The sequence below is a fragment of the Selaginella moellendorffii genome, unplaced genomic scaffold, assembly GCF_000143415.4.
Source record: "Selaginella moellendorffii unplaced genomic scaffold, v1.0 SELMOscaffold_12, whole genome shotgun sequence".
NCBI lineage: Eukaryota > Viridiplantae > Streptophyta > Lycopodiopsida > Selaginellales > Selaginellaceae > Selaginella > Selaginella moellendorffii.
The window spans coordinates 935615-962494 of record NW_003314273.1 but is presented as its reverse complement, the minus strand read 5'-3'; the positions used below and the strand labels follow the sequence as shown (position 1 = coordinate 962494).

The window sequence follows — 26880 nt, the reverse complement described above, 5'->3', positions numbered from 1 at the left end:
TGCCCTTGGTTTACATGTCCAAGGTTATGTTCTATTTTGTGGTTATTTTATAGTAAATTAGGATAGGGTAAAGGGTGAAAACTATATGTGTTACAATCACTTCTGCCAAGATTTTAGATTAAGTGTATATCCCCACTTGTGAGTGTTTGTGAAAGTTTTTATTTTACCATTGATACTAAGGAATTTATGTGTTCTTTTGAGAGTGTAGACGTTTTTATTAATTTTCCTATCTAAAGTGTTGAGTTGTCAATTAAGAAGGTTGAGCAATGTGAATCTTTTGCTTATATTATGATGGCCAAAGTATTTTATAACAAGAAGTCTTATATTTTCCAATCTTTGAGTATATGTTTTTATTTTTTTTCAATATTTATGCATTGACAGCTACTGAAACATCCTATTATAATGCTTCTTTATTCACTTTTTGTTTTTCCATAATTTTTCTTCCTCAATTTTTCTCACTTTGTCTTTTTTACTCTAAAGCTTCAAACGTTTTTTTTCTTCAGAGGAGGGGCTAAAGGGGATGGACAAGAGTCTGGCTCCAATGATGGAGTCAGAACGAACAAATATAATAGTGGAGAACGAATGACATGGATTCTGGAATGAGGATGAGTATAGTAAGTCCAAAGGGAACATTTTGCCCCAATATAATAAAGTTGAACAAATGCAATAATGGAATGAGGCTGAATATAAATAGTGGAATGAAGACAAGCACAATAAGTTTGAATGGAGCTAATACTTTAAAATGTTTTTCTTTCTCGAGGGAATAAAGAATATTAAGGACAAATGGAGTGATTTTGACCTCTTATATATGGTGTTGGATGATGATGATGGTTGTAAGTCTAAATTAATATAGGTATCAAATTTTAACCAAAAAGAAGATGCAAAGGTAGGTTTTATTTATGGTCATAAGTTTGAGTTAATAATGGTCTTAGAGGATTGTCGATAGAAAGACTTAAAGATGGGATATATTATTTATGGTAATGGTGTTTTATGGACTGTAGTGGCTTTCAAAGTCTTTTGTTTTGGTTCAAAATTATAACTTTAAGGTTGGTTAGAGCATTGGCAATTACGGATGGAGTTGCAATTAATATATCGAAATTCCTTAGGTAATTGATGTTGATTGTGGTTTTGGTTTTTCAAGGGAATAAAAAGGATATTGAGGATGAATGGAGTGATTTTAACCTCTTATATGTGGTGCTAGATGAGGATGATAGTTGTAAATTTGAGTTAATATAGGTTTAAAATTTTGATTGAAGGGAAGATGTAAGGGTAAGTTTTGTTTATGGTTGTGAGTCTGAATTAATAGTAATCTCAAAATATTATCAACAGGAAGACTTAAAGATAAAATATTATTTGTGGTAATGGTGCTTTATGGATTATAATAGCTCTTAAAGTTCTTTATTTCAATTCAAAATTATGACTTTAAGGGAGGTTAAAGGTTTGGTAGCTACACACGGAGTTACAATTAGTTTATCAAGATTCCTTAGCTAACTGATGCATGTATATATATATATATGTATGTGAGTTCTTTCGTGGGAATCCTGGGGATGATGTGTACTATTAGTTTGATCATTTCATGGTGATTGCCACATATTATTTTTGGGATGATGCTCGATGTTTGCGTGAGTTTCCCATGTGTCTCCAAAGGATGGTGCTGTAGTGGTACAATGGTTTGAGCGCAGCCACTCGTGGGGATTGAAGTGTTCTCTTAGACATCTTCAAATGCGCATTCGAACATACCAATTATTGTGATGATGTCTTTTAACAATTGCATCATCTTCGTTAAGGGCCATTTGAGTCAGTGATGCAATTTAGTGTTCATTTCCAAAGCCTCTTATTTCATGTGGAGCCAAATATGTCAGAACGGATCAAGCTAGGAATTTTGTGGCTAGCATTTCGTTAAAATCTTGTTGGACTTGTCCATGCACTTGCTCCAACCACCTTTGATGATGCTCTTTGCTTGGCACAACATTATGAAACGTCGTCTCTTTCACTTCTTGCTGCACGTCCTTCCTCTCCACTTCCTCTGGGCGATGGTCCTGCTCTAATGGAGGTTGATGCTATTGCTGCTCAAGTCCAAGGACAAGGCCGAGGACATGGTCATGGCTGTGACGTTCGTTGTTGGGTATATGATGAAGTTGGTCACACTTATCAATGTTGTCGGCGTTTTCCGGATTGGCAACCTTCATTTTCTGGGTGGAAACCTTGGTGTCAACAACATCATATTGGTGTTGCTGTAGTGGAAGGTTTGGACGCCGAGATGCATTTGGGAAAAGAAGAGTCACGCGAATAATGAAGGGACCTTACACGAATAAGTCAGTGACCCCTCTATTTTTCTTTCGAGAGTATCATCAAGGGGTTCACTTGGCACCAGTTCATCCAGTGTTTACTTTCCAAGCTCATTTTTATAACAAGAGGTCTCCTATTATTCTCTCTGTGTTGGTTGATACAGGTTCAAGTTTATCTTCTATTGCTCGACTTGTTGCCACACGTTGCTGTCTACACTTACATCATGTGGCGGAGCCAATTTTCATTCTTTATGGCAACGGCCGTACATAAGCATGTGCACGGGATGAGGCAAATCTGGTTGTGCGTATAGGCAATCTCGAGCTTGGGTTGTAGTCATTGTGGGTGGTGCTGAGTCAAGCTTTTGACTTCATCTTTGGTATGGATTGATTGTAGCACAATCATGCCAAATGTGACTTTGAGGTCTCTCCCCTTTGTTTCATATTTCCTTATATTTCCTTCATTCCTCTCACTTTCGTACTTCTTCGTCCCTCTTTTTTTATCTCTGCTTCCATTACTTTTGTCCTCCCACTATTTCCTCCTATGTTTCTGTCTTGTTTTGCTCTTCCCTTTTCCGATCCAATCTTTATGTTGCGGCGGTTAACCAGCTCATGAAGGAGTATTTTGACCTCTTTGAATTTGACCTATCGTCTGGGGCCAAAATTGCCACACATCATCTGATTCTAATTGGGGATGTTCGTCCAATCAAAGTTCCTATTTGTCATCAGTCACCCAAAGAAATCAAGATTTTACATGCAAACGTCAAAAAGATGTTGGAGAAGGGTGTTATTCGGAAGTTGCGAAGTCCTTAGGCATGTGAATTTCATCTTGTGACAAAATCTGATGGGAGTATTCATTTCTGCATTGACTATCGTCCATTAAACGAAGTGACAATCCCAAATGTGCACCCTCTTCCTTACACTGCTAATCTTTTGGATCGTCTGGGGCAAAGTTATTGGTTCACTAAGCTAGATCTTGCTTCTAGGTACTGGCAAGATATATGGTTTTGATGTTGTTCATTGCCCAAGGAGTTCTATGGATGATGCTAATGCCCTTTCTCGAACTCCTCTTCCTTCTCCACTTTCGTCTCATGTTTTTTACGAGTCTATTATTCCAGCATTTGTGGATTTTCTAGATGAGGATTTTGTGCTGTCAGCGGTTGCTGTACTTGACGTTTAGTGTCCACAAGGTGCAGAGCAAGATCTACCTTGTCTTGATGAGTTTCATAAAGCTCAAAAGATTGATTCGTGGATTTGAAGGATTCGAGATGGGTTTGAAAATCTTGCATCATTTGCTAATGACTTGCCTTTCCAGCATTTACATTCTCAATATCACTTTGAACACGGCCTTTTTTTAATTTTGTGGGGACAGATCCTGATGATCATTTATGACTGGTGGTGCCTTCTGTCTTTATTTCGCGGTTTCTCCATGCTTATCATGATTCTCTTGTTTTAGGTGGGCATATGGGACATTGTTGTGTAATCAAGAAGCTACGTAGGTCTTTTTATTGGCCGGAGATGTGACATGATATTATTCGGTATGTGTGTAGTTGTATTTGGTGTCAAGCTTGTAATACTCCCCCTCGTGCTACGAAAGGACAGTTGGAGTCAATTGTAGTTTCCCATCTGTTTGAGTTGGTGGCATTTGACCTTATAGGACCTTTTCCACAATCGACTGCTGACAATGAGTATGTTATCATTGCTTCTAACTACTTGACTCGCTGGGTGGAAGTTGGTGCTCTTGCTAGCATGCCTGCAACTGCTGTTTGATACTTCCTCCTTAATCAAGTGGTGTTTCAGCATTTTTGTCCAGAGCGGATTCTTTCGGATAATGGTCCCGCATTTATGGTTAAGGTATTTCATGTTGTGATGTCTTGGTTGGGGATACGCCACACTTTCACAAATGCTTATCATCCACAATCATATAGACTAGTGGAACGGTTCATTCAGACGTTCAAAGAGATGATTGCGAAGTATGTGAACTTTCAGCATTCGAATTATGATAGTTATTTGCCGTTTCTTCAATATGCATATGTCACAGGGGTGCAAAGTTTTGTTAGTTATAAACTCCTATATGGTTATAATCCAATATTACCAACGAAGTTGGGTTTACCTTTGCGATTGTCACGAGCTGCCGATGCTATGTCGTGGGATCAATATTTGATAAACATTTTTCCACTTGTCTAAATAAAGTTTGCTGAACACTTAAGTTACGTACAAGTGTGATAACAACAGCGCTACAATTCTCATCATCATCCACCTGTGGAGTACAATGTGTTTGGAATGACGATGATGATATTACCCCTAATACATTAATTATAATATTATAGCATATAGATTAGAATTGAATTTGGTCTATCTATTTTTATATATAAATAAAAGTTTAAACCTTAACTAATATACTTATTCCCATATCACATTATGGTTTTGTATTTTTATTTTTATATAATTAAAATGTTTCATGCTATAAGGGTGAAAGATTATACAAAATCAATTTTTAATATAATAAGTGGTAAATAAACATTTTAATTTAAACATGATTGATATTTTTTGGAGGTCTATGAGTTACTCTAATTCCTGAATGGAATGCAGCGGTTCTTCTGGAGAGCAGCTCTGATTTTATTAAGCACAATGTCATGGAGTCCACCTCGCCTAGCTGACTGGAGACCCTCAATCATCCATGATGATGGTGATCATCATCGTCCACGTCGATTCTTAGTGTTTGCTGGAGCAAGGCGGAAAAAAACCTCTTTGGCTTGTCGAGTTCATTCACGGCATGTTTCCCGAGGCATCAATCGGAATATCTCACCGTGCTGAGCATAAAGCTGCTTGATCTGATCGAAAACTAGGCGAGCTTCCCGGAAGTGGTGCTCTAGTCCCTGTCTAACGTCCACAAGAGGTGAGAGGTGCGAGCTCTCTAAGGTTTAATTCATGGACAAAAATCCGTCAAAGTTCTTCGTTGTCTTTGTAAGAAACGAGCACGAAGGAAGAGTTTCTCTCATCCTAGGAAATTCATGATTACCAGGTGAAGGACCAGATTGCACAGGACGAAATCAGCGAAGGCCCTCTCCGGTGGAAGATCCTGAGAAGAAAAGAAAGAACTATCCTTGTAGCCTAGTTGAATTCACTGCTTGCTTACCTTGAATTCTTTGTTGGCTTTGTTTACTTGCATCCTTAAGCAAACTGGAAAAACAAAAACAAAAACAAAAAAACAAAAATGGAAGTTTTGTCGTCGAAAAACACACAACCAAGAAAAAAAGCATGGAAAATAGAACTCTCGATCGATCTATAGACATACCAGCCAGAACAGCCGTTCCTACGCAGGACAAAACCCCCGAGAGAAATGCATTGAAAGGAAAAGATCCAACCACAGCCATGAACAAGGTCTGGAGCAGCAAACAAAGAATCAGCCGTCAATCGCGAGAGAATTCCAACAAACCTGGACAATCGCTGTGATCACGGCATAGGCGACATAGAGATCGATCAGCTAAGAAACCAGGAGTTAGATCAGATCGCGGAATGGCAATCTCAAAATCTCTACCTTGAGCTTCGTCGGAGTGGCGGTGTACGCGGATCTGAGCGACGTAACAAGCGCCCGCGCGTCGTCCATAGCTAGGGTTCTTGGTAGCCCTAAAGCAAAGATTTGGGTTTTTGACGAGAAAGAAAGGATGGCCGGGCAGCAAATTCTCAAGCGCATTCCAAAGATCAAGTTCCCGGATCGTCGCGCGGCATCCGGTAGAGATTTCTCGCAGCATTTTTTTATTCGATCATGGATTTACAGGCGGGAAAGCGCCATCAATTCCGACTCCTACGGGCGCTTCTAGCGGCGCTGGGAGTGCCTCGATTCAACCAAAGCGGGTGCCATTGTCCAAGGAAGAGATGGAAGTGATCACAGTGAGTGGATCTTCTTTTCTCCCATTTTCTCGTTAATTTTCGTTTGTTTGGAATCGCATAGATGGGAGGTCGCTAGGCGAAATTTGTTGGACGCTTGGTTTGATACTAAATTGCTTCGTTCTCGAGCTTGGGAATTACAAGCATTTTGTTTCTGTGAGCACTGAGTATGAGTTTTGTGAGACTGTTTAACAGGCGCGTTTCGGGAGTCCCCTCGATGTACACACGTCCAGGCCCAGCGTGTTTTGCCTTGAGCTTCAAATTCGCCACGCCCTTCTTCTTCACTCCCGCGAGAGCTTGCTGGAAGTTTGGTTGGCCGCGAACACCGAGAGCAGCGATCTGGACCTCGTAGTGATACTTGACAGCAGCTACGTTCACCTGGAAGAAGAATCACACAACGTAAGATTTTCTTCCAGCGACTGCAAACTTACCAGCTGAGTTTTGTTTGCTGGACTTCCAGATGATGCTGCCACATCCGAGAGCTGCTCGAGGGCGTTGATGTTAGACATCACTGTCGCGTGAAGTGCCTCCGTTTCCTCTGTTCCTTCGAAAATGTCCTGGCTGACGACCAGGCACCACTCTAAGATCCCTGCTACCAGTTCTGCTGCCTCAGCTCCTCCTGGCTTCTGAAAAAAGGTGGAGTTTCCACACCTGGCACAGGAGGCGACGAGAGCCTGCCAAAGTGACGTCGAATTCAAGCTTGAAGATGGGAGCTGCCAGGCTTGGGCCTTCACAGTCTTGAGAGCGAGTGGAACCAACACGGCAGCTCGGTACGTGAGTTCTGGATCAATGGAAGCGTCTGCCAACATATTGGCTGCTTTCTCCACCAAGTCACAAGATAGGCTCTTGAAGATAAGCTGGCCAGGAGGACCTTTTCTCAGCGACAAGTCTGCATCACAGTGCCAGAGGTAGTGAGACGCTACAGGGGTCTCGAAAATGCACCGGAGTATCGTCAGCGCCAGCTTCGCCCGTAGAGTTTTCTCTGGACTGGACATGGTTGCAACCAGGAACTCGTCTCTGCAGAGGCCGATGAAAGTCTTGAAGACGCCAGCCCAGAGCGTACACAAAGACTGACCCCCGACAATAGCTGCCTGGTCATCCGTCACTGCTGGCCAGATCTGCGACGAACGATGTTGTCATCTTCAAAGACGAACGGAAAGATTTACCTGGTTGGACTTGAAAGCTGGACTATGGTACACAAGAACATAGAGCAGCAAAAGACCACAGCTCCTGGAATCGCAGTCCTTTTCCCTGGCAGCACCATTGGGATGGTAGTCCGAGCCCGTGAAACCAAGCAAGCCGCTCATGTATCCAACCATGCTGTCCCATTCCCATGCGGAACTTGGAGAAGAGGCTGGTAAGTTGTTCTCGGAGTTTGACGATTGCGAGAGCATTGACGCCGTTGTGTTGAGCAGGACTTGGAGAGGGGCTGTCGGAGATGCTAGCCTGGAAACGTAGGCGTTCTCGCTTTCTCTCCACAGAAGCAGCAGCAGGAGCACCAACACCGCATCAAGTTCCAGCCGTTTTCTATCCGCGGAGAGCTTGACGGACAACGTTGAGACGAGGTGGTCGAGAATGTTGTTGGAGAAGAAATAGCTGGTGATGGGATTGGAGTTTACGTTGTCCGTGGCTGTTAAGATGGTCAAGCACAGCCTGCAAGGATTCCACTCGGATCAAACTCTCGAGAAGGACAAAAGTTCACGTACCTTAGCCCGAGGGACTTCACAAGAACTGGAACATTGTCTCTCGCCAGAAGAGTTCCAACGCTGGAGATCAATCGTCGAAAAAACGTGTCTGCGTTATCTGGCGAGCCAGCAAGCAACAATGTAATGGTCACACCCTGCGAAGAAACGTAAATCTCGATGGAAATCTTCCTCACTCAATCGCTCACCTGTTGGCTGAATCGCTTTCGAAAAATCTCTCTGGTGAGAACCGCGAGGCTCTCCAGCGCGTGAGCGACTCGGATAAAATTCTCATCGCTTAGATACCTGTGAAGCAGAAGAAGAAGATTTCTATACTCCTCGATCGACGAACTCAACTCACAACTCACTCACGTCACGCAAGCTGCAAAGATTTCGTTGATAATCGGCTTTAATCCATGCCGGAGCTCCTCCTCCGTCCTGCTCGAGACGCATTGCGCCAGGAATTCCTGGTTCACCTAACAAGAATGCAAATTCTAGACAATGCGGGCGATCTAGGAGCTACCTTGAGCAAGAGGAGCTCGTCCCAGAATCTGGTTAGGGCAGTGCGGCCCTGGATTCCTCGATCCCGCGCGAATTGGATCGGGCTCCTCCCGGAGAAGATCTCCTCGCACAGCGACACATACTTCTCCTTGAACGATTTCTCTGGAGTAATCCGGGGTAGCATCCCTGGCAAAGCGTGGGAAAGAATCCCTCGATCGAGAACAAGGCTAGAGCTAAATGGGAGAAAGCGATTACCTTAATTTTGACCCCCAACACGAGCTAACAGAATATCCTGCTAACGGCATATCCTTAAGAAAACGGTGTGTATTAGCGGAATATCTCTACCTAGCATAATTTTTTGTTTCACAAGAATGCGCTCCGAGAGGAGGAAGGCGCCAGGGAAAATCGCGAGCTTTCCCGATCGATCCTAGCTATTCCGGGGTGAGTCGATCGAGATCGTCGTCTAGGCAGCGAGCGCCATCGGAATCGATGCTTGCCCTGGGATATTTCGGGCTCTTCCGTTTCCGATTTCTTTCTTTCATTCCTTGCCAGTGATCTTGGTTGCTTGCTACAAATGCCAGTTCTTTCCTTGCTAATCGAGGCGGCACTTCGTCGATCTAACGCTCTCCTCTCGATTCTTGCAGGAGACCGCGCCGATCAATATGTTCCACTGTCTCCAGGACAAGCCTTCATCCAAGCGGCATCTAACAACGCATGAGTCGGACATTAGCTTGGAGGAGGGATTGGACGCGTTTTTCACCGAGGCCGTCAAGAACGACGATGCAAGTAAGCTGGAAGAAGCGCTTAAACGAGAAAGCGGCAAGCTGGCTTCTGGGGAAACCAAACGAGCGTCATACGACGCTCTAGTCACCAAGCTCTTCCATCTGGTTTGCGCGCTCGACTGTTGGGAGTGTTGCGAGCTCCTGCTTACTGGCATCAGATCCTTTCCAGTGGCCCGCATTGATGCCGTCAACAGCAGCGAGGGACGATCCGGGCTTCACCATGCTTGCCGGAACCATTCCACCAGGTGCATCGAGGTTCTTCTTAAGCATGGTGCCAGCGTTTCCCTCAAGAACAAGGCGGCGCTGTTGCCTCTTGAAGAGGCTCTCCTGAGCTCCAAGCTTGAGTCTCAGGAGGATGTGGTCAGCACCCCGGCAGCGAACCTAGTGGACAGTGTGAGGAAGAAGGACTTGTCCGCAATCCAGCTGCTAGTCCCGGTTTGCAAAGACCAGCTAAGTTCGATCGCATGCAAGCTGCTCAAGGATCTCAAGGTGGTGCCGCTGGTTTCGCTTCTACTCACGGCCGGACAGGTCGCCAATGCTGTTCCTAGATCGGAGGTGGAAGTTCCTGGTACCGTTGTGGATCTTCTTCTATCCTACATTCTACCTCCGACACCTTTTTCGCCAGTGGACGTGGACGGAACCGGCTACAAGATCAAAATTGCCAGCAGCGGGAATAGCGGAAAACAGTCGCTCAAATCCGTGAAACCCGAGACGAAGACCTCGGCCGCGAGTGATAAGTCTTGGATTTTGTCCAAGCAAAACCAGCAGAAGTTCACAGCAGTTCCAAAGCAGGCATCACCAGCGCTACCGGTTAGGAGTTTTTACAGTTTACAGAAGCGACAGGATACTCCACAGGGGAAGGATAGCTTGTCAATCGCTACAAAGCTTTTGGAGTGCGTTCTGCTCTTTTATCCGAGACTCACGGCGCATCCTCAGAGCTCTTTCTCGGCGCCTTTGATCCGAGCTTGCCGGGGAAATGACGTCAAGGTCGTGAAATTGCTGCTAAGCTCCGGGGCTCCGGTAAACGAGCAAGATGGTGACGGAAATACGCCTCTTCACTGGATACTCCGACAAGCAACACCTTCAAATGACCGGCGCGTCAACCTCGACATCGTCCAGAATCTGCTAGATGCGGGTGCCAATACTATGCTCGGAAACCGTCTCGGTGCGACACCGATTCATACAGCTGCCGGCCACGGACACTGCGACGCGCTCTGCCTGATGCTGAAGAAGGACATATCAGGTGTCAACGTTATAGCTGCGACGAAGGAGACACCACTCCACTATGCTGCGGTTAACAACCATATACACTGCGCAGCGGTCCTTCTCAAGTATGGAGCAAACAGGAACGTTTGCAACCTCCGGAACATGAAGCCATGCAACCTTGCTCCGACTCGCGAGATGTACGCGCTGCTAAACGTTGACGAGAAGACGCTGAAAATGCATCCTTGGGAGAGCCTGGTTGCACTGTTCGGGCGCTCCGACGGCAGTCCGGGATGTCCAGCTCATCCTCGCACTAGTAAAAACGCAGCAGCAGGGAGTAGCAATCCGACGAACAAGAAGGGCTTCGTGGATGCCAGGAAAGTCTTTGTCGGGGGCCTGCCACTTTATGTGACTTCCGAGGATCTCCGAGACGAGATGGAGTACGAGTATGGAGAGGTTCACGAGGCGGTTGTTATATGCCACGTCGAGACCTCGGGGAAGGTCAAGTCGCGAGGCTTTGGATTCGTTCTCTTCAAGCAGCCAGAGACGGCAGTCAAGGCGGTGAAAAGCCGGTATACTTCTATGAGGGGCAAAAAGGTGGAGATCAAGGGATGTTTTCCTGCTCAGGATGAAGACGACTGCGGGTTGCCGTCGAAAGTAGCTTTCACTGAGAAAGTAGCTTCCGAAGCGCCAGCTCCGGACCAGGCAGGGACAGAGGAACCTGTTTCTTTGGCTCCAGTTACGCAAGCTCAAGGCCCAGCGTTGCGTGAAGAGGAAGCAGTGGACAGAGCTCCAGTACCAGCCGCTACTGCCACACACTGGGCCAGCACTCACACACCTGTGAATGCTACGGCATTTGCGTACAAAACAGCAGGCGTGGAGGACTCGACTTTTGATGACTCTCTGGACCTGGAACGCCTCCTGACTTCCATTTTCTCGACGGAGGACGCTCCCGTTCCGAAGAAGGTGCTGGAGCCCGAGGAGAAAGAGTTTGCGGAGATACTGTCGCTGCTAGAGGTTGGCAAAGGAAACAAAGGTAGCAGCAGCAGCAGCAGCAGCAGCACGTACTACGGAGGTAACCGTCTTGACGGCTACGTCCGGCCAGCCTATTCCGTTTCCGGGCTCGGGATTTAGCTAGCAGCACGGTAAGTTATCTTCACTTGAATGTCGTTTTCGTTTTGGTCTAATCATGTGTTGTTACAGAAGGCACGAGTCGACTCGAATCGCCATCGTTTCGTTTGCTTCTTTCATTTGTTTTTATTTTTGTTCTCTGGTTTTGACGTTTCTATGTACAACGCTGTTTTGGTTTGATAACTAGGTGGATCACAACAAACCCGTCATGGAGTTGTTTACGCTGGGGGCCCTGGACTGGCGTGCCGACGATCCACGCTTGGTCGGCACCAGCTGAGTGTCGCCTTCTTGCCAATCCCGGTGTCCCTGCTCTAAATCCTCCTCGGTTTTCAACACGGGATGGGTGTACGAGTTTCTAAACAGGGACCGGAAGTCGGTGTGGGGATCTTTGGCCTGGTCGATTAAATCCTTGGCTCTCGCTTCCTGCATCATCGAGTTAAGTATCTCGGAAGAAAGAACTCTCGGAAGAACAGTCGAAGAAACTATGAACTTACCTCGAGAGGGAACTTGACAAAGGCGGACTCGAAGCACCGCTTGGTATACGTATGAAATATGAAGGTTAAGACTGGCAAACCGGCGAGGAATGGAGTGGAACTGGCCGCTCGCTTCGTGGAAAGAAGACCCAGTAGCGTGAGCTGCATGATAATCATGGAAGCAACGACCCGGTTGTGGATGTGGGGCCAGAAGCCGCCAGCGCTCTCGTACTCCGGGTGGTACACGTTGATCACCTGGAACGCAACGAGGATTACAGGAGAAGTGGAGGAAAACAAGAGAATCCAACCTGGTTACGATAGACGAGATATGAGAAGCCAAAGAAGGTGACGATGAATGGGAGGATGATCGGTGCGATGACTGCGTAGACGAGGCCGAGCAAGAAGTAGAGGCCGACGTGAGGAAGCGCAGTGTTGAGGCTGAGGCCGCCGGGGGCCATGGCCTTTTCCCTGTCTTTCTCCGTCTTGACGAACATCATGTTGCGAAAGTGGAAAAAGAGGAGCGGCTTGAGCCTCAGGATCTCTCCGGCCACGCTCGCCCAGCCGTCCACCATGATGTAGGAGATGAAGAAGGTGGCCTTGAGTGGTATGGCATCGCCTAGAAGCTGTGGAATGCTGGAACACGCTTACGTTGAGAGCGTGCTAGAGATAAGAAGTTTTTGCTTACTCGGAGGGTGATTTGTGCAAGAAAAGCTTGAGCTGCTGCAATGCCGAGCCAGTGAAGACACTGGCAAAGAAAACGTTGAAGACCATGAAGTAGAAGTGCTTGGCTGCTGCCATCCTGTCCAGCTTCGACAGAGATAAATGTCCCTCTACCTTTGACAAGATCATCAAGACGCTGGGGAGAATGAGAAGGAAAATTTTCAACGCTAGACCCGGGAGAAATCCTTGTAGTATCGATTTTATAAACTTCCTGCAAAGAAAAACCGTCAACTTCGTTTCACAAGTTATGAAAACTTACCTCTCGATTACTGGTCTTAAGAACTTGACAGTCCGCTCAATGTCTTCTATGTTTGCCAGTGACTGCACGAACGTCACGGGAATCATAAAGAAGAGAATGAGGACGACGACAGCTGCCGTTATGGCGATCTTTCGAAAGTAGAGCTCCATGTATGGAATAGCGAGATTCCTCCAATACACATCCCGAGGCTCAGGCGCCCATTCCGCGAGCCACTTCGTAGGGTCTTTCGTTTGTTGAGTCTGAGCACAGACAGCAGCTCCCCAACGCGAGTCGAATGTAACGAATGCAACTGGAAGTTTTGCCTTTTCATCGCTGAAAATTCTTTCCTTCTCTGTTGCTGCCTGCTCAAGTCACGATCATTGGCCGAGTTCTACATTATATTATGCCTTACCTCGCCGACAAGTCTCTCTATTTCTGATGTGTAAAACTTCATGGCATCAAGCTTCTCTCCTCTGATCCCGAGAAATCCTTTCTGCAAGCGACGTACTAGATTAGCAGTTTGATTTACTTGATTGGGAGATGAAAACCTTGATTTGAGGCCTGGAAGAAGGATTTCTTGATTCCATGATACGACAATAATTTAGCTTGTTTTCAATGTCCTCAATCTTCTTAACAATCTTTGCAAGCTTATTGGCATTATATACAATCTGCATTTCAAACTTCGTAAGAAAAATAGAACAGCATGATCAGAAAACTTCACCTGCCTGATACATAAGGTAGTGTTCATAATGGTTGACACGAAAGAAGTGGTCGACATGAAGACCCACAGTTTCATCGGGATCGTCAGGAATTTGCCGAACAAGAACCTGAAATGAAATAGGATGATCACACAAAAACAAACAAAAACCAACAACAGACCGTGAACTGTTCCGGTCGACTCATCTGAGACTTTAAAAATCTCAGTCTCATGAAAGCCACAGTTTTGTACTCGTTGTGGAGCACGTAACACGTCCACAGTGTAAACACATATGTCAATAGCATATGTGCCCAGAGCCTAACGGAAGTAGAAGTTTATAAGATCAAACAATACAAGAAAATAAAAAAGAAAGAGCGAGGCTTACCTGTCGGATCTATCTTGCACATTTGCCACCGACAATTTATCAATGTCGGCAGAGAAAAGCTTCCCAGAGGACTTGCGCAAGTTCGTATCAGTGGCATTCACGGGCACCAAAATGAGGAAACACAAAACCAGCAATGGCACAAAAACCTTTAAGCTGAAAATAAAGGGGCATAAGCGAGCGATCAAAAACTAAGAGAAAGGAAGAGCATACCCCAGAAGATAAATTCGCAAGAGAATCGCCGAATCCAGCCCTGCGTGATCGATCAGCTCTAGCTCTGGCATCCGAATGGACTCCCACATCCAATCTAGGAAATGCAAATACGCCCTGGGGTCGAGGTTCACAAACCTGGCCTTAATCGGTCGATCCTCGCTCTTCCGGACGCCCTTGATGAACCATTTGGGATAATAAACCCTGTCGCTGAATGGCTGGAGCCGCAAGAACGCAAAGACGAGGAGGAAGACGATCGTGGATCCGCCATTAATCGCAGCCGAGAGCATGAGATCTTGGAGAGTCGCCATCGCTCACGATCGATCTGCCGCTTCTCGTGATCGAACGTCCCTTGCCGCGAACACACTCTTGGTAGTTGCTACAGGAGCTGAGCTACAAAGCACTCGATTCTTACGCGTGCTAACTACGAGATCGCAGCGCGCCACCAGCAAGAGAAAGATTCCGCTGGCCGAGCTGAGAATGCCTCTGGGATCGATTGATCATCGCGGAAAAGCTAAAGAACCCTAGAGATCAGGCACAAAAGCTCTTCCCCCCAAGAAGTTGAAACGGGAGCTATGGTATTTCGCCACGTGCCCCTAAACCCTAAATCTCAAGTTAAAAATAATTTCCGTTAACCAGCTAAGATATTCCACGCATATTCCCGTGTTCTAGGGCTCGCAGCAATGAGGGCCGCAGACAGCAGCTCGTGGCGCCACGCCTTGCTCTACATCTCGCCCTACACATTCGCCGCGATCGGCATTGCGATTTCCATCGGCGTTTCGGTGCTCGGCGCATCCTGGTGTGTAAATTCTCTTCAATCTCTAGCGGATAGATCAAGTTGTATCGAAATTCTCCAATCTTTCGAAATTCTTTAGGGGGATTTACGTGACCGGGAGCAGTCTCATCGGCGCCGCGATCAAAGCTCCAAGAATCACATCCAAGAATCTCATCAGGTATTTCTTTTTTTCTTTCTGCGCTCCTTGCTTGTTCTTTGGTTGCTCAAAGAGCTAATCACGCATAATGTTTTAGTGTGATTTTTTGCGAGGCTGTTGCAATCTATGGAGTTATAGTTGCCATCATCTTGCAGACTAAGCTGGAGTCTGTCACTCGAGACTACCAGCACACAGCGGAGTCGATGCGCGCTGGCTACTCCATCTTTGCCTCTGGAATAATCGTCGGCTTTGCAAATCTTGTTTGCGGGTAAGCTTTCACAGTGAGTTTTTCGTAGTTTCTAAGTTTGTCCTAGAAAGTTTTTGTTTGAGCTCCACTTTAGTTGCGTTTCACAGCTCAGTTCTTCAATTCCCTGCAAAATCTCTTTTTTCTTCTGGGTCTTGAGAGTTGGAGCTTTTAGTTATAAGCTTTCACTGTGAGCTCTTCGTAAGTTCTCAAAGTTTGTTGCCTTTCGTGTAGCTCTTCCTTGCAAATTCTTCTTTTTCTGGGGCTTGACAAGGAACGAGAGTTTGAGCTTATAGTTTTGGATCAGTTCTGACGATCTCGAGTTTTCCTTGCAGGATTTGTGTTGGAGTGATTGGCAGCAGCTGCGCTCTCTCGGACGCTCAAAACTCGACGCTGTTTGTAAAAATTTTGGTGATTGAGATCTTTGGAAGCGCGCTGGGTCTCTTCGGCGTCATCGTTGGGATCATCATGTCTGCTCAGGCTACATGGCCTAAAGCCACGTAAATATTTCGTTCGTTCTCCTTCTTTTGAGTGGATCAAAACGGTGTAGTAAGCATATTCTACGTGCCGTGTAAAATATGCTCTCCCATAAAATGGCTATGGCGGATTCTTTCACTTCCATGCAATGGAGAAGGCGCGGCTCTTCTTGCGCGAGGAGTACGCCGCCATCGATCCGGCGCTCCCCCACTGGCTCTCGGTGCTCAGATCCACGGGCGCCTCGGAATGCTTTCACAAGCACGGCACATTCTTCCAGCATCTGGTCGAGGTTTACAGGATTCTCAAGCTCTGGGGCGCGCCCGACGATGTGTGCCGCTGCGGCCTCTTCCACTCGTCCTACTCCAATTCCTACGTCAATCTCGCGATCTTCGAGCCGGGCGTGGATCGCAGCCGCGTCAAGGATCTCATCGGCGATCCGGCCGAGCAGCTGGTCGAGCTCTTCTGCATCGTGCCGCGGCAGGAGCTCATCCACGACATGCTCCTCTTCAGGTAATCCATTCGAAATTCGCGACATCGATCGAGATCGCGATCGATCCTATCGAAATTTTCTCTGCCCCCAATTCTTTCTTTGTTCTTGCCAGGTTTTCTGACGATCAGCTGCAAGAGGCCGCCGCTAGCGATCGATCGGGCAAGAAAAGCAAGCTGCTACTTCCCGATGGATTCATCACCGTGAAGAACATCCGGAATGGCGAGGACGTGAGGCTGCCAAGACGCATCGTGGCCGTGTTCGTGCTGCTCACCATGGCCGATTTTTGCGATCAGCTCTACAATTGGCAAGACAATCTCTTCGACAATCGCGATGGCGAGCTCCGATTCAGCGGGAATCACTACTGGGCGCTCTGGCCTGGCGACGTCCAGCCCGGCCTGTGGATGAGCTCGATCTCGCGCATGGGCCTCCTCCTCAAGGGGCTCCTCAACGAGGAAGAACAGGATAACGGAATATGCGACGCTCCCGCCGCCATAGCTTTGAAGCTCCCGCCCCTCTTCGACGGCTGCTCCAAGCTTCTTCGCCCGGTGGACCAGATCGCGGCCAGGGATTTGTATCTCGAGGCAGTGGGCGCGGATCTCAAGCGCCAGGGGTTCGATTGGATCGCGGGGAAGCTCCGCGGCGCTTGCGAGAGGAACCCGTGGATTGGCGAGCCCCATCTTGTTCTAGCGCAGCTGTGCTGCCTGGAGGGCGCGTTTGAGGAGGCGGCGGTGGAGGCGGCGCTGGGATTGGAGCGGCTGCTGCAGTGGGGCACGGCGTGGGACAAGCGCGTCGCGTGGGAGGCCTGGATCGCGTGGGGAAGAGTTCTAGAGATGAATGCCAAGGAGAAGAAATGGCCCAGCACTGCCTGGGGAATGATCAATCTGGGACTCGTGAAATGAAAGAAAAATGCTGCTTGTCCGACAGAGATAAGCTCTCCCCTGTTCTCTAGGGCTTCGTTGGGCCTGTTTTAGGGTTTTCGAGCGGACCAGCGATTGAGGCGGCGCCGCCGCTCGTACTTGGCGGCGTAGTGGCGGCGCGGCGGGGGGCCGATATGGAGAGTTTGTCGAATCTCCGCGCTGGAGGAGAGACGAGCGAGTGCCCAAAGGATTAACAGGGCAAAGGACGTCCTACACACAACCTAAGGGAAATCTTTTTGTGTCCCAGGAGGGAGTGATTAGGGCAATGTGGAGGCGCTGAGCGAGGATAGATGTCGGGAAGGCGCTCGCATAGCATGGAATACGACGACCCCTTGGACAGTAGCGGTAAGCGCTCGCTCTCCCTCTCCCGTCGATCGATCGATTCCTCGGCAGCGATCTATAGCTAAGCGTTTGCGCCCAGGGACTGACGACGATCTGCCGCCCACGCATTCCGCCGGCGGCCGTGCCTCGCGAGGCGTCCGCGTGAGTGGGAATGGGAGAGCTGCCACGGGAGTGATCTACGCGAGCTCGCAGCCTTCGGGGAGTGTGGATCATATGATCCATCGGCTGGAGCAGGAGGCCTACACTGCAGTTTTACGTGCGTTTGGAGCTCAGTCGGAGGTCATCACTTGGGTGAGTTGTTGGAGGTTTTCTTTTTTCCATTTGTGTTCGTTCTTTCATCCTTGTGACTTTGGGATGTTGTCCTAGGCAAAGGAGCGGCTGATGACGGATTTGCGCAAAGAATTGCGCGTCACTGACGAGCAACACCGGGAGTTTTTGGGAAAAGTTGCGAGCGATGAAAGCATCAAACAAATCCAGTAAGAAAGTTTTTTTTGCTTGACATGTACTCTTGCAAATTAATTCTTTCTTTCATTTCAGACAACTATCCGCGGTGCCACCAGCAATTGCGCCCTCCGCTGAGGTTTCGCCGCCTCCTGTAACAACTCAGTCTCGCAAGAAGCAAAAAACTGCGCTTCTTCCTCAGGCAGCGTTGCCTCCGTCGTCGTCGACTCCAACACCTCCGCTGCCTCCACATATCAAAACCGGTCCTGTTCAATCGACCTCCGGCTCTAAGCGTCCTGGGCCAAGCAATGGTCCCCGCGGAAAGAAGCAAAAGGCAAACTTTCTCAGTTCTCTTGCCTGTCGACTTACCTTCGTTCTTTTTTCTGTAGCTGCAAGGGCGAGCTTCTAGCTCTTCAAAAGGACATGGCGGTAAGGCCGGGAGGCCACCCTCGAATAAAGCTTCAGAGAATTCAGCCGAAGTCTCGATAGATCCATACATTGGGAAGAAAGTTAAAACGCGATGGCCGGAAGATAACGCATTCTACGAGGCTCTTATCACCGACTACAATGCGGAGACGGTAACCAGAGTACCATTCTTATCATTTTGTTTCCAACTCAGTCTTTTAGGGACGTCATGCACTTGTCTACGACATGGACACCGCAAATGAGACGTGGGAATGGATAGATCTCAAAGAAGTAAGCGATCGTTTGCTCTTATCATGCGAGTTTGAGATTGTGGTATTTTCTCTCAGGTGCCTCCGAGCGACTTGAAATGGGTCGAGGGTCCAAATGCAGTTATAGGACGCAAAGCCCCGCCACCTGGAGCTGCTAGAGGTGGCATGGGCCGCGGCATGAAGAGAGGGCCAAAGGGTAGCGTAGCATCACCGGGTGGGAAAGCACGGGGCGGTACTCCAAAAATGCGGGGATGGAAAGGGCCATCCTCGGCTGAGAACGGCTCGCGGTCATCACTCGGACTTATACCAATAGAAGACCTGGCGAAGGAGGTTGTGCTACTTTTTTTACATTCGAATGACAGAGAAATTACTATTAATTTCCTTTTCACTGCCTTTAATAGGTGGACAAGCTGGAGGAGGATGACGATTTGGCCAAGCTCGAAGATGCAAAGAAAGCCGCCAAGGTAGTGCTTTTCCCATCCCGGAGTTATTGCTTTTCTTTTTTCTAACAGCGCGGGCTTTCAGGCTCACGAGGAGAATATCAGGAGAGCACTAGCACAAGTCGGCGAGTCGTCTGACGAAGCCGAGAGTGGTATGTTTTATGCTCTCGAATAAATGCTCGGGGACGAAGAAACAAGACTGTGGTCTGTTAATTGTTCTCATATGTTACAGACGATGCCGGGCAGCCACCTTCGTCGCAAACTCAATCCGTTGATCACGAAAGGGAGCACAGAAGCAGCGCTCAAAACAGTCGGGAACACACAAACGCGGACAGTGACGAGGAAGAAACTGCTGGAAACGAGAGGGCCGAGGCCGATGGCTCCGACGGCGAGCACACTGCCGGCGAGGGCGGTGCGGCGTCCGACGCTTACGACGATCAGCAAGGGGAGGACGGTGACGAGAAAGACGAAGATGGCTAGAAGCAAACAACACAGCAAAGAGAAAAAAAACCAACCGAGGTTTGTCACTTTTTCTTCTTTCGATTGGTCTTTAAGGCATTTGTCATGGCTGACTTTGGGCTCTGGAAAAATAGGGAAACGATAGCCGGATTGAGGTTCTTTTTGTACACTGGCACAGCACAACTATTCATTAACAGGTAGTTTTACAGTATTAACAAGCGGGCTGGGGAAGAACAGGGAAGAACAGGAGGCTGTATTTGTAACATAAGATGATTTGGAAGATGCAGGCTTTGATCAAGGGAAGAAGTCTCACTCACAACAGTGGTGATGATCGTGTGGAACTCTCCACAAATTTGGGAGCTCTTCACATGGATCATCGTCGATCGATCTCTAAAGCTTATTACACAAGATAAAAGGAGGAGAGATTTTGCTTCTATCTATCCTTATCTTCAATCGAAAAGTTTTAATGTGATGGACTCATTGAATGGTTTTTTTTTTTTTCCCTTGTGAGTCACTTGGCCCTCACACCCTCATTTTTTCATTTTTTCTCTTTGTTTTTTGGTTCGGCAGAAAAGCGGAATAATGCATCATAAATTCCAGTTTAATGACACCCGTGATTTCGCGTACACGCAGCGATGCAATCGGCGCCGTCGGGTGCTCCACGCTGGAGGCGCAGTGACGTGTCGCTGACGTGTCACGACACGTATGCGGGGCTGTAGAATCGGCGGACGTGAGGCCGAGTTTCGAATCGGGCTGTTGGCACAGTTTTCCCTCTTCTCTCTTCCTCCATATAGGTCGAGGCCGCGAGCTATGGTCGCCGCCGCGCCCCATTCTCGATCGCCATCCCCATCGCCATCGCCATCGCCATCGCGCTCGCTGGTGGAGCTTCTTAATCCACTCTCCTGCTTACATGCGCTCTCGGCCTCGTCTCCTCTCGGTTGTGCGCGCTCAATCGTTTGCCTGGATTGATCGCCAGCTCGCGCTCTAGCTGCATTTGCTCTTTTCGATGCGCCTGGCGATATTTCGGTAGTCTCAGTGGGACAAAACCCCCTTTCGCAAGGTGAGCTCCTCTTTCTCGGCTTGATCTTCGTACAGTGAGATCACGGGAGGCATGCATTCCCGTGATCTTGTGTCCTCTCTTCTTCCTTGTACTAGGGTTGACTTTGCTGTGTGATCTTCTCGCTTAGGTGATGCTCCTGTGAGAGACAAGAATGGGCAAATCTAGCCGGTGGTTTTTGAGCTTCATTGGAGTCAAGTCGAGCAAGTCCTCGTCTTCGTCCTCCAAGGAGAAGATCTCTTCGTTTGAAGAACGCAAGAGCGAGGAGTCCAGTGTAAGTGATTCCAATCCCATCGATTCCACCGAAGTTTGAATTTCTTTCTTTCTTTCTTTCTCCTTTATGCTGTTGAAGTTATGGCTGCCAGATTTTGTGGTCTTCACATCTCACGATCAGAAACGTCTTGCTCGAGAGTTTTAATACTCGCTTCTTCGCCGTGTTTAAAAGTTTGGAGTTTTATCGCCTTGTGCTTTGTTTCCTTGTTGCTGCTGTCGTTTTCCCGGATTTTTGTGAGGGTATTGATTCCTTGTGGTTGATTCGCTTTGCAGAAGAAGAAGCCGCGAGAGAGGCGCAGGTGGAGCTTTGGAAGATCGTCTGCCAAAGACTCGGCTGTAGCAGATGCCGTTCGCAAGAGCGACGATCAGCGTCGCCATAGTCACCACCATCCTCTGCATGACTTTGATATTAGCGACAGCCTCTCTTTCGAAAAGGACCAGAGCAAGCATGCAATTGCGGTTGCGGCTGCCTCCGCTGCGGCTGCCGAGGCTGCCGTGGCTGCTGCTCAAGCAGCGGCCGCAGTGGTTCGTCTCACCAGCACTGGAGGCTCGTTCCGTGGATGCGTGAGTTTGGAAGAGTGGGCCGCAGTGATCATCCAGACTGGCTTCCGAGGATATCTCGTAAGTAGTTGTACCACTTCATCGGTCGATTTGTAAAGCTTGCCGTTTTTCTCTACAGGCTAGAAGAGCGCTGCGAGCTCTCAAGGCTGTGGTCAGGTTGCAAGCTTTGTTCCGCGGTCATCTTGTTCGTAAACAAGCTGCCCTTACACTCCACTGCATGCAGGCGCTTGTTAAAGTTCAAGCTCGTGCTCGTGCACGTCGTGCATCCGACGAAGGCCTGCCGCCCCAACAGCAGCTTCGTCACCGGCGACAGCAGCATCAGCAAGATGTCCGTCCTAGAAAATCCGTGGTAAATGTGCTCCGGGTTTTCATTGTGTCCCAAAGTTGACTTGATTCTTTTAGGACGGATGGGATACCTCGGCTAGAAGCGTGGATGACTTGCAGTGCAAGTTCGATCAAAAGCAGATCGGACTTCTCAAGCGCGAAAGAGCGTTGGCTTATGCTTATGGCCACCAGGTAACTTAAGTAAGCTTTTCCATTTGTCTCTCGTGACACTGCAAATTCTTCTGTAGAGTGGAGCCAACAATCTTGGCTGTGAGTCGGAAACTAGCCCCTGGGAATGGAGCTGGTTGGAACGATGGATGGCTGCTCATCCATGGGAAACTCAGGGAGGAGGTCCTCCCGCGGAGGAGAGCACCAGAAGTGCTCCTGATGCTGCGCAGCAAGACAGAAGCTCCGAGAGCAGTGCTAAAGTGGTGGAGATAGACTCGGCCAGATTTTCAAAGCGCAGGCCGAGAAGAAAGTCTGGGTTGTCATCCGAATCGATAACATTTGATACCAACACTTGGTCGACATCGCCACCACCGAACCGCCCCGCCGAAAAACAGCAGTTCTATGCCGCGAGCTTCGACAGGTTTAGCAACGACGTGCAAGAGAAGATCTACTCGGCTTTTGTTGGCGACTACGATGATGAGGACAGCTTCCTCTCAACTGCCAAGAGCAGCCCCGCATTCTCTACGACTGGCTCCAAGACCACCAAAAGCAACGCTTTTCTCTCCAACAGGAGCGAGCAACACCAGGCCGACGAGCTCTACAGCTACAACTACGATGGCTTTCCCAGCTACATGGCTTCTACGAAATCGACCAAGGCAAAGTCCCGCTCTCAGAGCGCTCCAAAGCAAAGACCGTCGAGTTCGTCCGAGAGGCAGCAGCACCATTCGAGGAAGCGGAACTCCCTGTCGGGACTGGATATGCGGCCGGGCAATGGAAACTTTGGAGGCTCCTCTCGACACCACCAGCAAAGGCAACAGCAAATCTCTCCGGCGAGAAGGAACAGCAACAGCAATCGTGGAGCTTTCACTGGGCCTCTCTCTTTGGATCGATCGTGGATGAGCTTGCGAGACGCGGGAGGAGATTTTCGAAGGCCTTTCAGGCCGTGAAGAAGATTGCATGAGAAAAAGTTAAGCTTTAAACTCTACAAAAGCGTTGTAGACTTTCCAGTCTGAGATGTGTAAAAGGAGAATCTCAGTACGTGAATCCTGTAGAATCGAGCACAAAAACCAAGAACGCAGTGCTTACAAAGGCGTTTAACGTCTTCCTTCATGAAGTGTTCGTTTTGATAACTCCTCAAGGAGCAATAAGAATAGCATACCAACACCGAAAGCTGCTGCTGTGATCACTGGACCAGTCTCATTACGAAGTGAGCAAGTTTTCAAGACACAGCAGGCTTACTGGCAGGATCTGCAGACACCAAGTGGTGCATTGCAGAAACCACTCTCAGATTTTTTGATAGACTTGGTAGTGCTAAATTTTTCACTAAGATTGATCTTTGTGGTGCTTCAGAATTTAAAATTCTTTAGGGACGATGATGATCAAAGCCTAGAACAATGGTGGGCAATTGAAGTGCAAGTGTTTTTGTTAAAAGTTTCTTTGTGTTCTCAACTTTGTAATATCTTAAAATATTTAGAAGTATTAGTACATAATGTATGCAAAGATATCTGATGGCAATTCACTAAAATAGAAGAACTTGTTAATAAATAAGTTTAGATTTAAAACTTATATGTAAATGAAAGTTAAAGTCAAGCTTTTTAATTGCTTCTCTTTTAAATAAAGAGACATTCAATTTTAAAAAACTAATTAAAATATAGTTGATTTATTTACTTGAAGTTGGTTTATTATTTTTAGTTGTGACATTCTTCTTGTCCCACATCAATTAATAAATTTATTTATACAATATTAATAATATTAATAATATCAAGTTCATCCTAAAAATCAAACTCCAAATAAACAAAATTTAAAAAATTATAAACATTATATCCCTTGTTTTTTAATCCTTAAAGATAATTTACCAATCAATACCATTGATCATAATAATGTTAATAATAATAATTAATAATTAATAAATGAAGATAGTTTGGTTCTTGGAGAATGTTTAAAGATTAAATTTATAATAAGACAATGTTTACAAACTTGAATGGATTCCAGATTGTGATGATGAGCTTGATTATTATAGAGATAACTTTGAAGATGATTTAGAAATTTTGTAATCAATTCTAAATCTTTTAATGGTTATTATGATGTCCATTGATACTCAATGGATGTCCATAATAACTATGAAAACCAAAATCTATAATAACCATGTCAAGATTCAATCTTTTCATGGTTATTATTAAATAAATGACCAATTGATGTCATTGACCATAATAATGTTAATAATAATAATAAATAGTTGATAAATGAAGATAAGGATGATACAATCTGGTTCTTAGATGAATCAATATTTATGAGCTTGAATGGATTTTAGATTGTGATAAGGAACTTGATTGTTATAAAAATAGTTTTGAAGATGAGTTAGAAATTTTGTAAGGTAGGTGTTAATTCTTTAATTTTCTATTTACTAATTTCTCCGTACCTTATGCTCTTTCTTAACTTTTTCTTATTTTTTGGTCTAAGCCAACTTTTCAGTGTTTCTTTTGTTATGTGTATTATTTCCTTCTCCTAACACATTAATCATTTGTGACTCTTATGATTATTATTCTTAATTTAGTGTTGAGTTGAATGTTCAAAATCCGCATTATCCTAGAATAGCTTGGCATATTCTGTGTTGAGCTACTCTCCCAGGGAGGGCTTGTTTGAGTGCACGCGACCGATGGCAGCCATTTACTCTTGCAGCCTCCTTCCTCTGTCTGTGGCAACTGTCACAATGTGCTTCAAGCGATAGGGTGATAACACACTGCATATGCCAACTCACGACATTCTACCTATAACAAGCAGCTTTTTGTTTGGTTATCTCGTAAAAGCATAGTAGAAGCTCTCTGCATGGAAAGTCCTTTGCATAAGAAAGAACACAAGACTGTACTATACCTTATCAGTTTGCAAGTTCGACCAAAAGCAGATCGGACTTTTCAGGCGCGAAAGACCGTTGGCTTCTGCTGAACTAGGGAACATAATGTTTTCCATTTGCCTGCAACACTGTAAATTCGCGTGTAGAGTCGGTTGGAACGATGGATGGCTGCTCATCCATTGGATAAGGTCCTCCCAAGGAGGAGAGCTACCATAAGTGCTCCTGACGCTGCTCAGCAAGACAAAAGCTCCGAGAGCAGTCTAAAGTGGTGGAGATAGACAGATTTTCAAAGCGGAGGCCGAGAAAAAAGCCCCAACCCGACATCGCCACCCCGCCGAGTTCTATGCGACACGTTCAGCAACGACGTGCACGAGAAGATCTACTCGGCTTTGGTGGCGACTACGACGACGAGGACAGCACAGCTTCCTCTCGACTGCCCGGATTCGCTTCAAGGAGCGAGGAGCACCAGGCCGACGAGCTCTAAACAAACAATGGTTTTCCCAGCTAAAGTCTCGCTCTCACAAATGGCCATTGAGTTCTATCAGGAAGCGGCGTACTGGATATGCGGCCAAACTTTGGCGAAAGTTTGGCAGCGATAAATCTCTCCGGCTTGAAGGAACAACAACAGCAATCGTGGACCTTTCACGGACCGACCGTGGATGAGCTTCGTGGGAGGAGATTCACGAAGGCCTTTCAGGCCGTGAAGGAGATTGAAAGGTTCTTCGAAGATGTTTTCGGAAGAAATCAAGTTACTCGCAGGGACGAGACCAAGCATTTGAGCGCAGACTCGGTCTCTTGATCGATCGTATCATTGGCTCCCTCTGCGACGGCCACATTGATGATGAAGAGTTTTCTAGAGGCGATCGTGACTCCAGAGTAGACCCGTTTCATCCCGCGCGTACTGTCGAGCTTGTACTCAATCTCGTACACGGTAGCGGACGCGCCGCCTGGAATTAGCATCCTTCTGCTGTCGATGCTAACAAGCTCCACGGCATTCGTGCTTGGCTACCAAAGATAAATCCAAAATGCCTATTCCGGGTAAATGCAGAAGGAACCAAACCTTTTTACGCTCGGCTTCCATGAGTTTGATTGCAACCTCTTGAGGGCTGCCAAATTCCTCGAGCGACGAGATCCTAACGGGACTCACCACGACTCCCACGCTGTTGGATTTCTTGGTCGGATCCTCAAACAAGACGGTGGCCCCATACTTGTCAACCTGCGACGTCATGGAATCAGATTGGGTGTGGAGATAGTTATCTTACCTTGGTCCATTCCTCCGGCCGCGAGAATGCAAAGCCGTTGCGCTCGTCCTCGTATGGCACCAGGTGCAGAGATGCAGGAGATTTCACATCTGCCGCAAGAACTTTTACTCGAGTTTTTTTGTGTGAGAACATACCGCCCAATGCTAGTGCTTGGTGGAGAAGAGGGAAGAAGAGCAGCGACGTTGGCGAGGATGAGCAAGCGAGCAAGACCGAGCGGCGTTTACACCTTTTCACTTGTGTTTCATTCCTGCTGCAAGCTGTGACCAGCTTGGATGTCAATCCCATGAAACGCAACACACTCATTTCTCTCTCTCTCTTATAAAAATCACATTTATGCCCCAAAAATATACATTCATTGATCACATTATTCCATCACCAGCTAATGTATAGTTATAATAATAATAATAATATTTTACAACACTTTAGAAAAGTGATATTTTAAATATCATCTAAAATATTATTAATTTGTTATTTTTATAACTAGCAAATATTATAAACTAAATATTTAATAAATAAATATATATTAATTTTCTAATAAGAATTTCCTACATATATAATATCCTAAAATGATAATATGATTTTTCTAAACTATACATTTTTTATTTTAAGTAAATAATAATTGGGAAATTAGATAATTTTAACTATAAAAGAATATCCTCTAATAGAGTTCCTTAAAAGAAATATTTCAAATATTGTTTAATCAATTAAACTAGTAAGGTTTCAACTACTTGTACTTCTTAAGGTGTGCTACATTACTATATTAGCTTGTATAG

General features: G+C 46.6%; 9 protein-coding genes and 1 long non-coding RNA gene across 12 annotated transcripts; 6 read left to right on the top strand and 4 right to left on the bottom strand.

The window, feature by feature from the left end:
* Window positions 1–5174: 5174 nt before the first annotated feature.
* LOC9659517 (dolichyl-diphosphooligosaccharide--protein glycosyltransferase subunit DAD1) lies at window positions 5175–6020 on the bottom strand. Its single transcript, XM_002969243.2, has 5 exons — window positions 5827–6020; window positions 5725–5772; window positions 5584–5671; window positions 5425–5468; window positions 5175–5367 (listed from the first exon to the last, which is right to left on the bottom strand). The coding sequence occupies exons 1-5, from the start codon at window positions 5980–5982 to the stop codon at window positions 5284–5286; spliced, it is 420 nt and encodes a 139-aa protein (XP_002969289.2). The 5' UTR covers window positions 5983–6020; the 3' UTR covers window positions 5175–5283.
* Window positions 5906–6336, top strand: LOC112346142. Its single transcript, XR_002992301.1, has 3 exons — window positions 5906–6020; window positions 6067–6179; window positions 6241–6336. It is a non-coding gene; the product is annotated as an uncharacterized LOC112346142 (long non-coding RNA).
* On the bottom strand, window positions 6262–8635 carry LOC9660307. Of its 2 annotated transcripts, XM_024674373.1 has the most exons (8): window positions 8615–8635; window positions 8382–8545; window positions 8231–8334; window positions 8068–8164; window positions 7883–8016; window positions 7343–7829; window positions 6608–7294; window positions 6262–6554 (listed from the first exon to the last, which is right to left on the bottom strand). In XM_024674373.1, the coding sequence occupies exons 2-8, from the start codon at window positions 8541–8543 to the stop codon at window positions 6285–6287; spliced, it is 1941 nt and encodes a 646-aa protein (XP_024530141.1). In that variant the 5' UTR covers window positions 8544–8545; window positions 8615–8635; the 3' UTR covers window positions 6262–6284. The 2 variants fall into 2 exon arrangements, with proteins under 2 accessions (XP_024530141.1, XP_024530140.1); XM_024674372.1 differs by lacking the exon at window positions 8615–8635 and having other exon boundaries at window positions 8382–8608.
* A 112-nt stretch (window positions 8636–8747) lies between these two features.
* Window positions 8748–11658, top strand: LOC9659516. Its single transcript, XM_002969470.2, has 3 exons — window positions 8748–8800; window positions 9004–11489; window positions 11548–11658. Exon 2 carries the CDS (start codon window positions 9022–9024, stop codon window positions 11476–11478), a length of 2457 nt encoding a protein of 818 aa, XP_002969516.1. The 5' UTR covers window positions 8748–8800; window positions 9004–9021; the 3' UTR covers window positions 11479–11489; window positions 11548–11658.
* On the bottom strand, window positions 11658–14703 carry LOC9660306 (CSC1-like protein At1g62320). 2 transcript variants are annotated; one of them, XM_024674163.1, is made up of 12 exons: window positions 14334–14703; window positions 14199–14238; window positions 13989–14141; window positions 13786–13921; window positions 13632–13733; window positions 13455–13574; window positions 13319–13399; window positions 12928–13268; window positions 12634–12879; window positions 12257–12581; window positions 11970–12203; window positions 11658–11898 (listed from the first exon to the last, which is right to left on the bottom strand). In XM_024674163.1, exons 1-12 carry the CDS (start codon window positions 14464–14466, stop codon window positions 11668–11670), a joined length of 2142 nt encoding a protein of 713 aa, XP_024529931.1. In that variant the 5' UTR covers window positions 14467–14703; the 3' UTR covers window positions 11658–11667. The 2 variants fall into 2 exon arrangements, with proteins under 2 accessions (XP_024529931.1, XP_024529930.1); XM_024674162.1 differs by having other exon boundaries at window positions 14199–14703.
* Window positions 14704–14861: 158 nt separating this feature from the next.
* Window positions 14862–15986, top strand: LOC9660305 (V-type proton ATPase subunit c''2). The gene is made up of 4 exons (XM_002969469.2): window positions 14862–14994; window positions 15071–15148; window positions 15225–15395; window positions 15707–15986. The coding sequence occupies exons 1-4, from the start codon at window positions 14879–14881 to the stop codon at window positions 15873–15875; spliced, it is 534 nt and encodes a 177-aa protein (XP_002969515.1). The 5' UTR covers window positions 14862–14878; the 3' UTR covers window positions 15876–15986.
* Window positions 15979–17259, top strand: LOC9660304. The gene is made up of 2 exons (XM_002969468.2): window positions 15979–16358; window positions 16451–17259. The coding sequence occupies exons 1-2, from the start codon at window positions 15997–15999 to the stop codon at window positions 17235–17237; spliced, it is 1149 nt and encodes a 382-aa protein (XP_002969514.1). The 5' UTR covers window positions 15979–15996; the 3' UTR covers window positions 17238–17259.
* Window positions 17260–17316: 57 nt separating this feature from the next.
* Window positions 17317–20091, top strand: LOC9660303 (protein EMSY-LIKE 3). Its single transcript, XM_024674164.1, has 11 exons — window positions 17317–17600; window positions 17677–17888; window positions 17964–18073; window positions 18135–18372; window positions 18428–18616; window positions 18666–18734; window positions 18791–19042; window positions 19114–19176; window positions 19238–19304; window positions 19385–19671; window positions 19746–20091. Exons 1-10 carry the CDS (start codon window positions 17546–17548, stop codon window positions 19630–19632), a joined length of 1503 nt encoding a protein of 500 aa, XP_024529932.1. The 5' UTR covers window positions 17317–17545; the 3' UTR covers window positions 19633–19671; window positions 19746–20091.
* A 51-nt stretch (window positions 20092–20142) lies between these two features.
* LOC9659515 (protein IQ-DOMAIN 1) lies at window positions 20143–23180 on the top strand. Its single transcript, XM_002969466.2, has 6 exons — window positions 20143–20671; window positions 20799–20942; window positions 21215–21562; window positions 21621–21851; window positions 21905–22018; window positions 22075–23180. The coding sequence occupies exons 2-6, from the start codon at window positions 20823–20825 to the stop codon at window positions 22939–22941; spliced, it is 1680 nt and encodes a 559-aa protein (XP_002969512.1). The 5' UTR covers window positions 20143–20671; window positions 20799–20822; the 3' UTR covers window positions 22942–23180.
* Window positions 23181–25516: 2336 nt separating this feature from the next.
* On the bottom strand, window positions 25517–26415 carry LOC9659514 (psbP domain-containing protein 2, chloroplastic). Its single transcript, XM_002969240.2, has 4 exons — window positions 26242–26415; window positions 26108–26196; window positions 25906–26061; window positions 25517–25850 (listed from the first exon to the last, which is right to left on the bottom strand). The coding sequence occupies exons 1-4, from the start codon at window positions 26408–26410 to the stop codon at window positions 25590–25592; spliced, it is 675 nt and encodes a 224-aa protein (XP_002969286.2). The 5' UTR covers window positions 26411–26415; the 3' UTR covers window positions 25517–25589.
* Window positions 26416–26880: the final 465 nt, after the last annotated feature.

Bases quoted from the DNA above. Each gene is read 5' to 3' on its own strand.
- LOC9659517 (XM_002969243.2), bottom strand. From the start codon at position 5,982: ATGCGCTTGAGAATTTGCTGCCCGGCCATCCTTTCTTTCTCGTCAAAA. The intron at 5,773-5,826 runs GTAGAGATTTTG...CTGGTTTCTTAG, and splicing joins CCACTCCGACGAAGCTCAAG to CTGATCGATCTCTATGTCGC. The intron at 5,469-5,583 runs GTATGTCTATAG...TTGTTTTTCCAG, and splicing joins AGGAACGGCTGTTCTGGCTG to TTTGCTTAAGGATGCAAGTA.
- LOC9660307 (XM_024674373.1), bottom strand. From the start codon at position 8,543: ATGCTACCCCGGATTACTCCAGAGAAATCGTTCAAGGAGAAGTATGTG. The intron at 8,165-8,230 runs GTGAGTGAGTTG...TCTGCTTCACAG, and splicing joins ATCTTTGCAGCTTGCGTGAC to GTATCTAAGCGATGAGAATT. The intron at 8,017-8,067 runs GTGAGCGATTGA...GTTTCTTCGCAG, and splicing joins GAAAGCGATTCAGCCAACAG to GGTGTGACCATTACATTGTT.
- LOC9659516 (XM_002969470.2), top strand. From the start codon at position 9,022: ATGTTCCACTGTCTCCAGGACAAGCCTTCATCCAAGCGGCATCTAACA.
- LOC9660306 (XM_024674162.1), bottom strand. From the start codon at position 14,506: ATGGCGACTCTCCAAGATCTCATGCTCTCGGCTGCGATTAATGGCGGA. The intron at 14,142-14,198 runs GTATGCTCTTCC...CTTTATTTTCAG, and splicing joins TTGCGAATTTATCTTCTGGG to CTTAAAGGTTTTTGTGCCAT. The intron at 13,575-13,631 runs GCAGGTGAAGTT...TTTGAAATGCAG, and splicing joins AACACTACCTTATGTATCAG to ATTGTATATAATGCCAATAA.
- LOC9660305 (XM_002969469.2), top strand. From the start codon at position 14,879: ATGAGGGCCGCAGACAGCAGCTCGTGGCGCCACGCCTTGCTCTACATC. The intron at 14,995-15,070 runs GTGTGTAAATTC...GAAATTCTTTAG, and splicing joins TCGGTGCTCGGCGCATCCTG to GGGGATTTACGTGACCGGGA. The intron at 15,396-15,706 runs GTAAGCTTTCAC...TTTTCCTTGCAG, and splicing joins TTTGCAAATCTTGTTTGCGG to GATTTGTGTTGGAGTGATTG.
- LOC9660304 (XM_002969468.2), top strand. From the start codon at position 15,997: ATGGAGAAGGCGCGGCTCTTCTTGCGCGAGGAGTACGCCGCCATCGAT. The intron at 16,359-16,450 runs GTAATCCATTCG...TGTTCTTGCCAG, and splicing joins CACGACATGCTCCTCTTCAG to GTTTTCTGACGATCAGCTGC.
- LOC9660303 (XM_024674164.1), top strand. From the start codon at position 17,546: ATGTCGGGAAGGCGCTCGCATAGCATGGAATACGACGACCCCTTGGAC. The intron at 17,601-17,676 runs GTAAGCGCTCGC...GTTTGCGCCCAG, and splicing joins CGACCCCTTGGACAGTAGCG to GGACTGACGACGATCTGCCG. The intron at 18,373-18,427 runs GCAAACTTTCTC...TTTTTTCTGTAG, and splicing joins CCCGCGGAAAGAAGCAAAAG to CTGCAAGGGCGAGCTTCTAG.
- LOC9659515 (XM_002969466.2), top strand. From the start codon at position 20,823: ATGGGCAAATCTAGCCGGTGGTTTTTGAGCTTCATTGGAGTCAAGTCG. The intron at 20,943-21,214 runs GTAAGTGATTCC...TTCGCTTTGCAG, and splicing joins GCAAGAGCGAGGAGTCCAGT to AAGAAGAAGCCGCGAGAGAG. The intron at 21,852-21,904 runs GTAAATGTGCTC...TGATTCTTTTAG, and splicing joins TCCGTCCTAGAAAATCCGTG to GACGGATGGGATACCTCGGC.
- LOC9659514 (XM_002969240.2), bottom strand. From the start codon at position 26,410: ATGAGTGTGTTGCGTTTCATGGGATTGACATCCAAGCTGGTCACAGCT. The intron at 26,197-26,241 runs GTATGTTCTCAC...TTCTTGCGGCAG, and splicing joins CCAAGCACTAGCATTGGGCG to ATGTGAAATCTCCTGCATCT. The intron at 26,062-26,107 runs GTAAGATAACTA...ATGACGTCGCAG, and splicing joins GGCCGGAGGAATGGACCAAG to GTTGACAAGTATGGGGCCAC.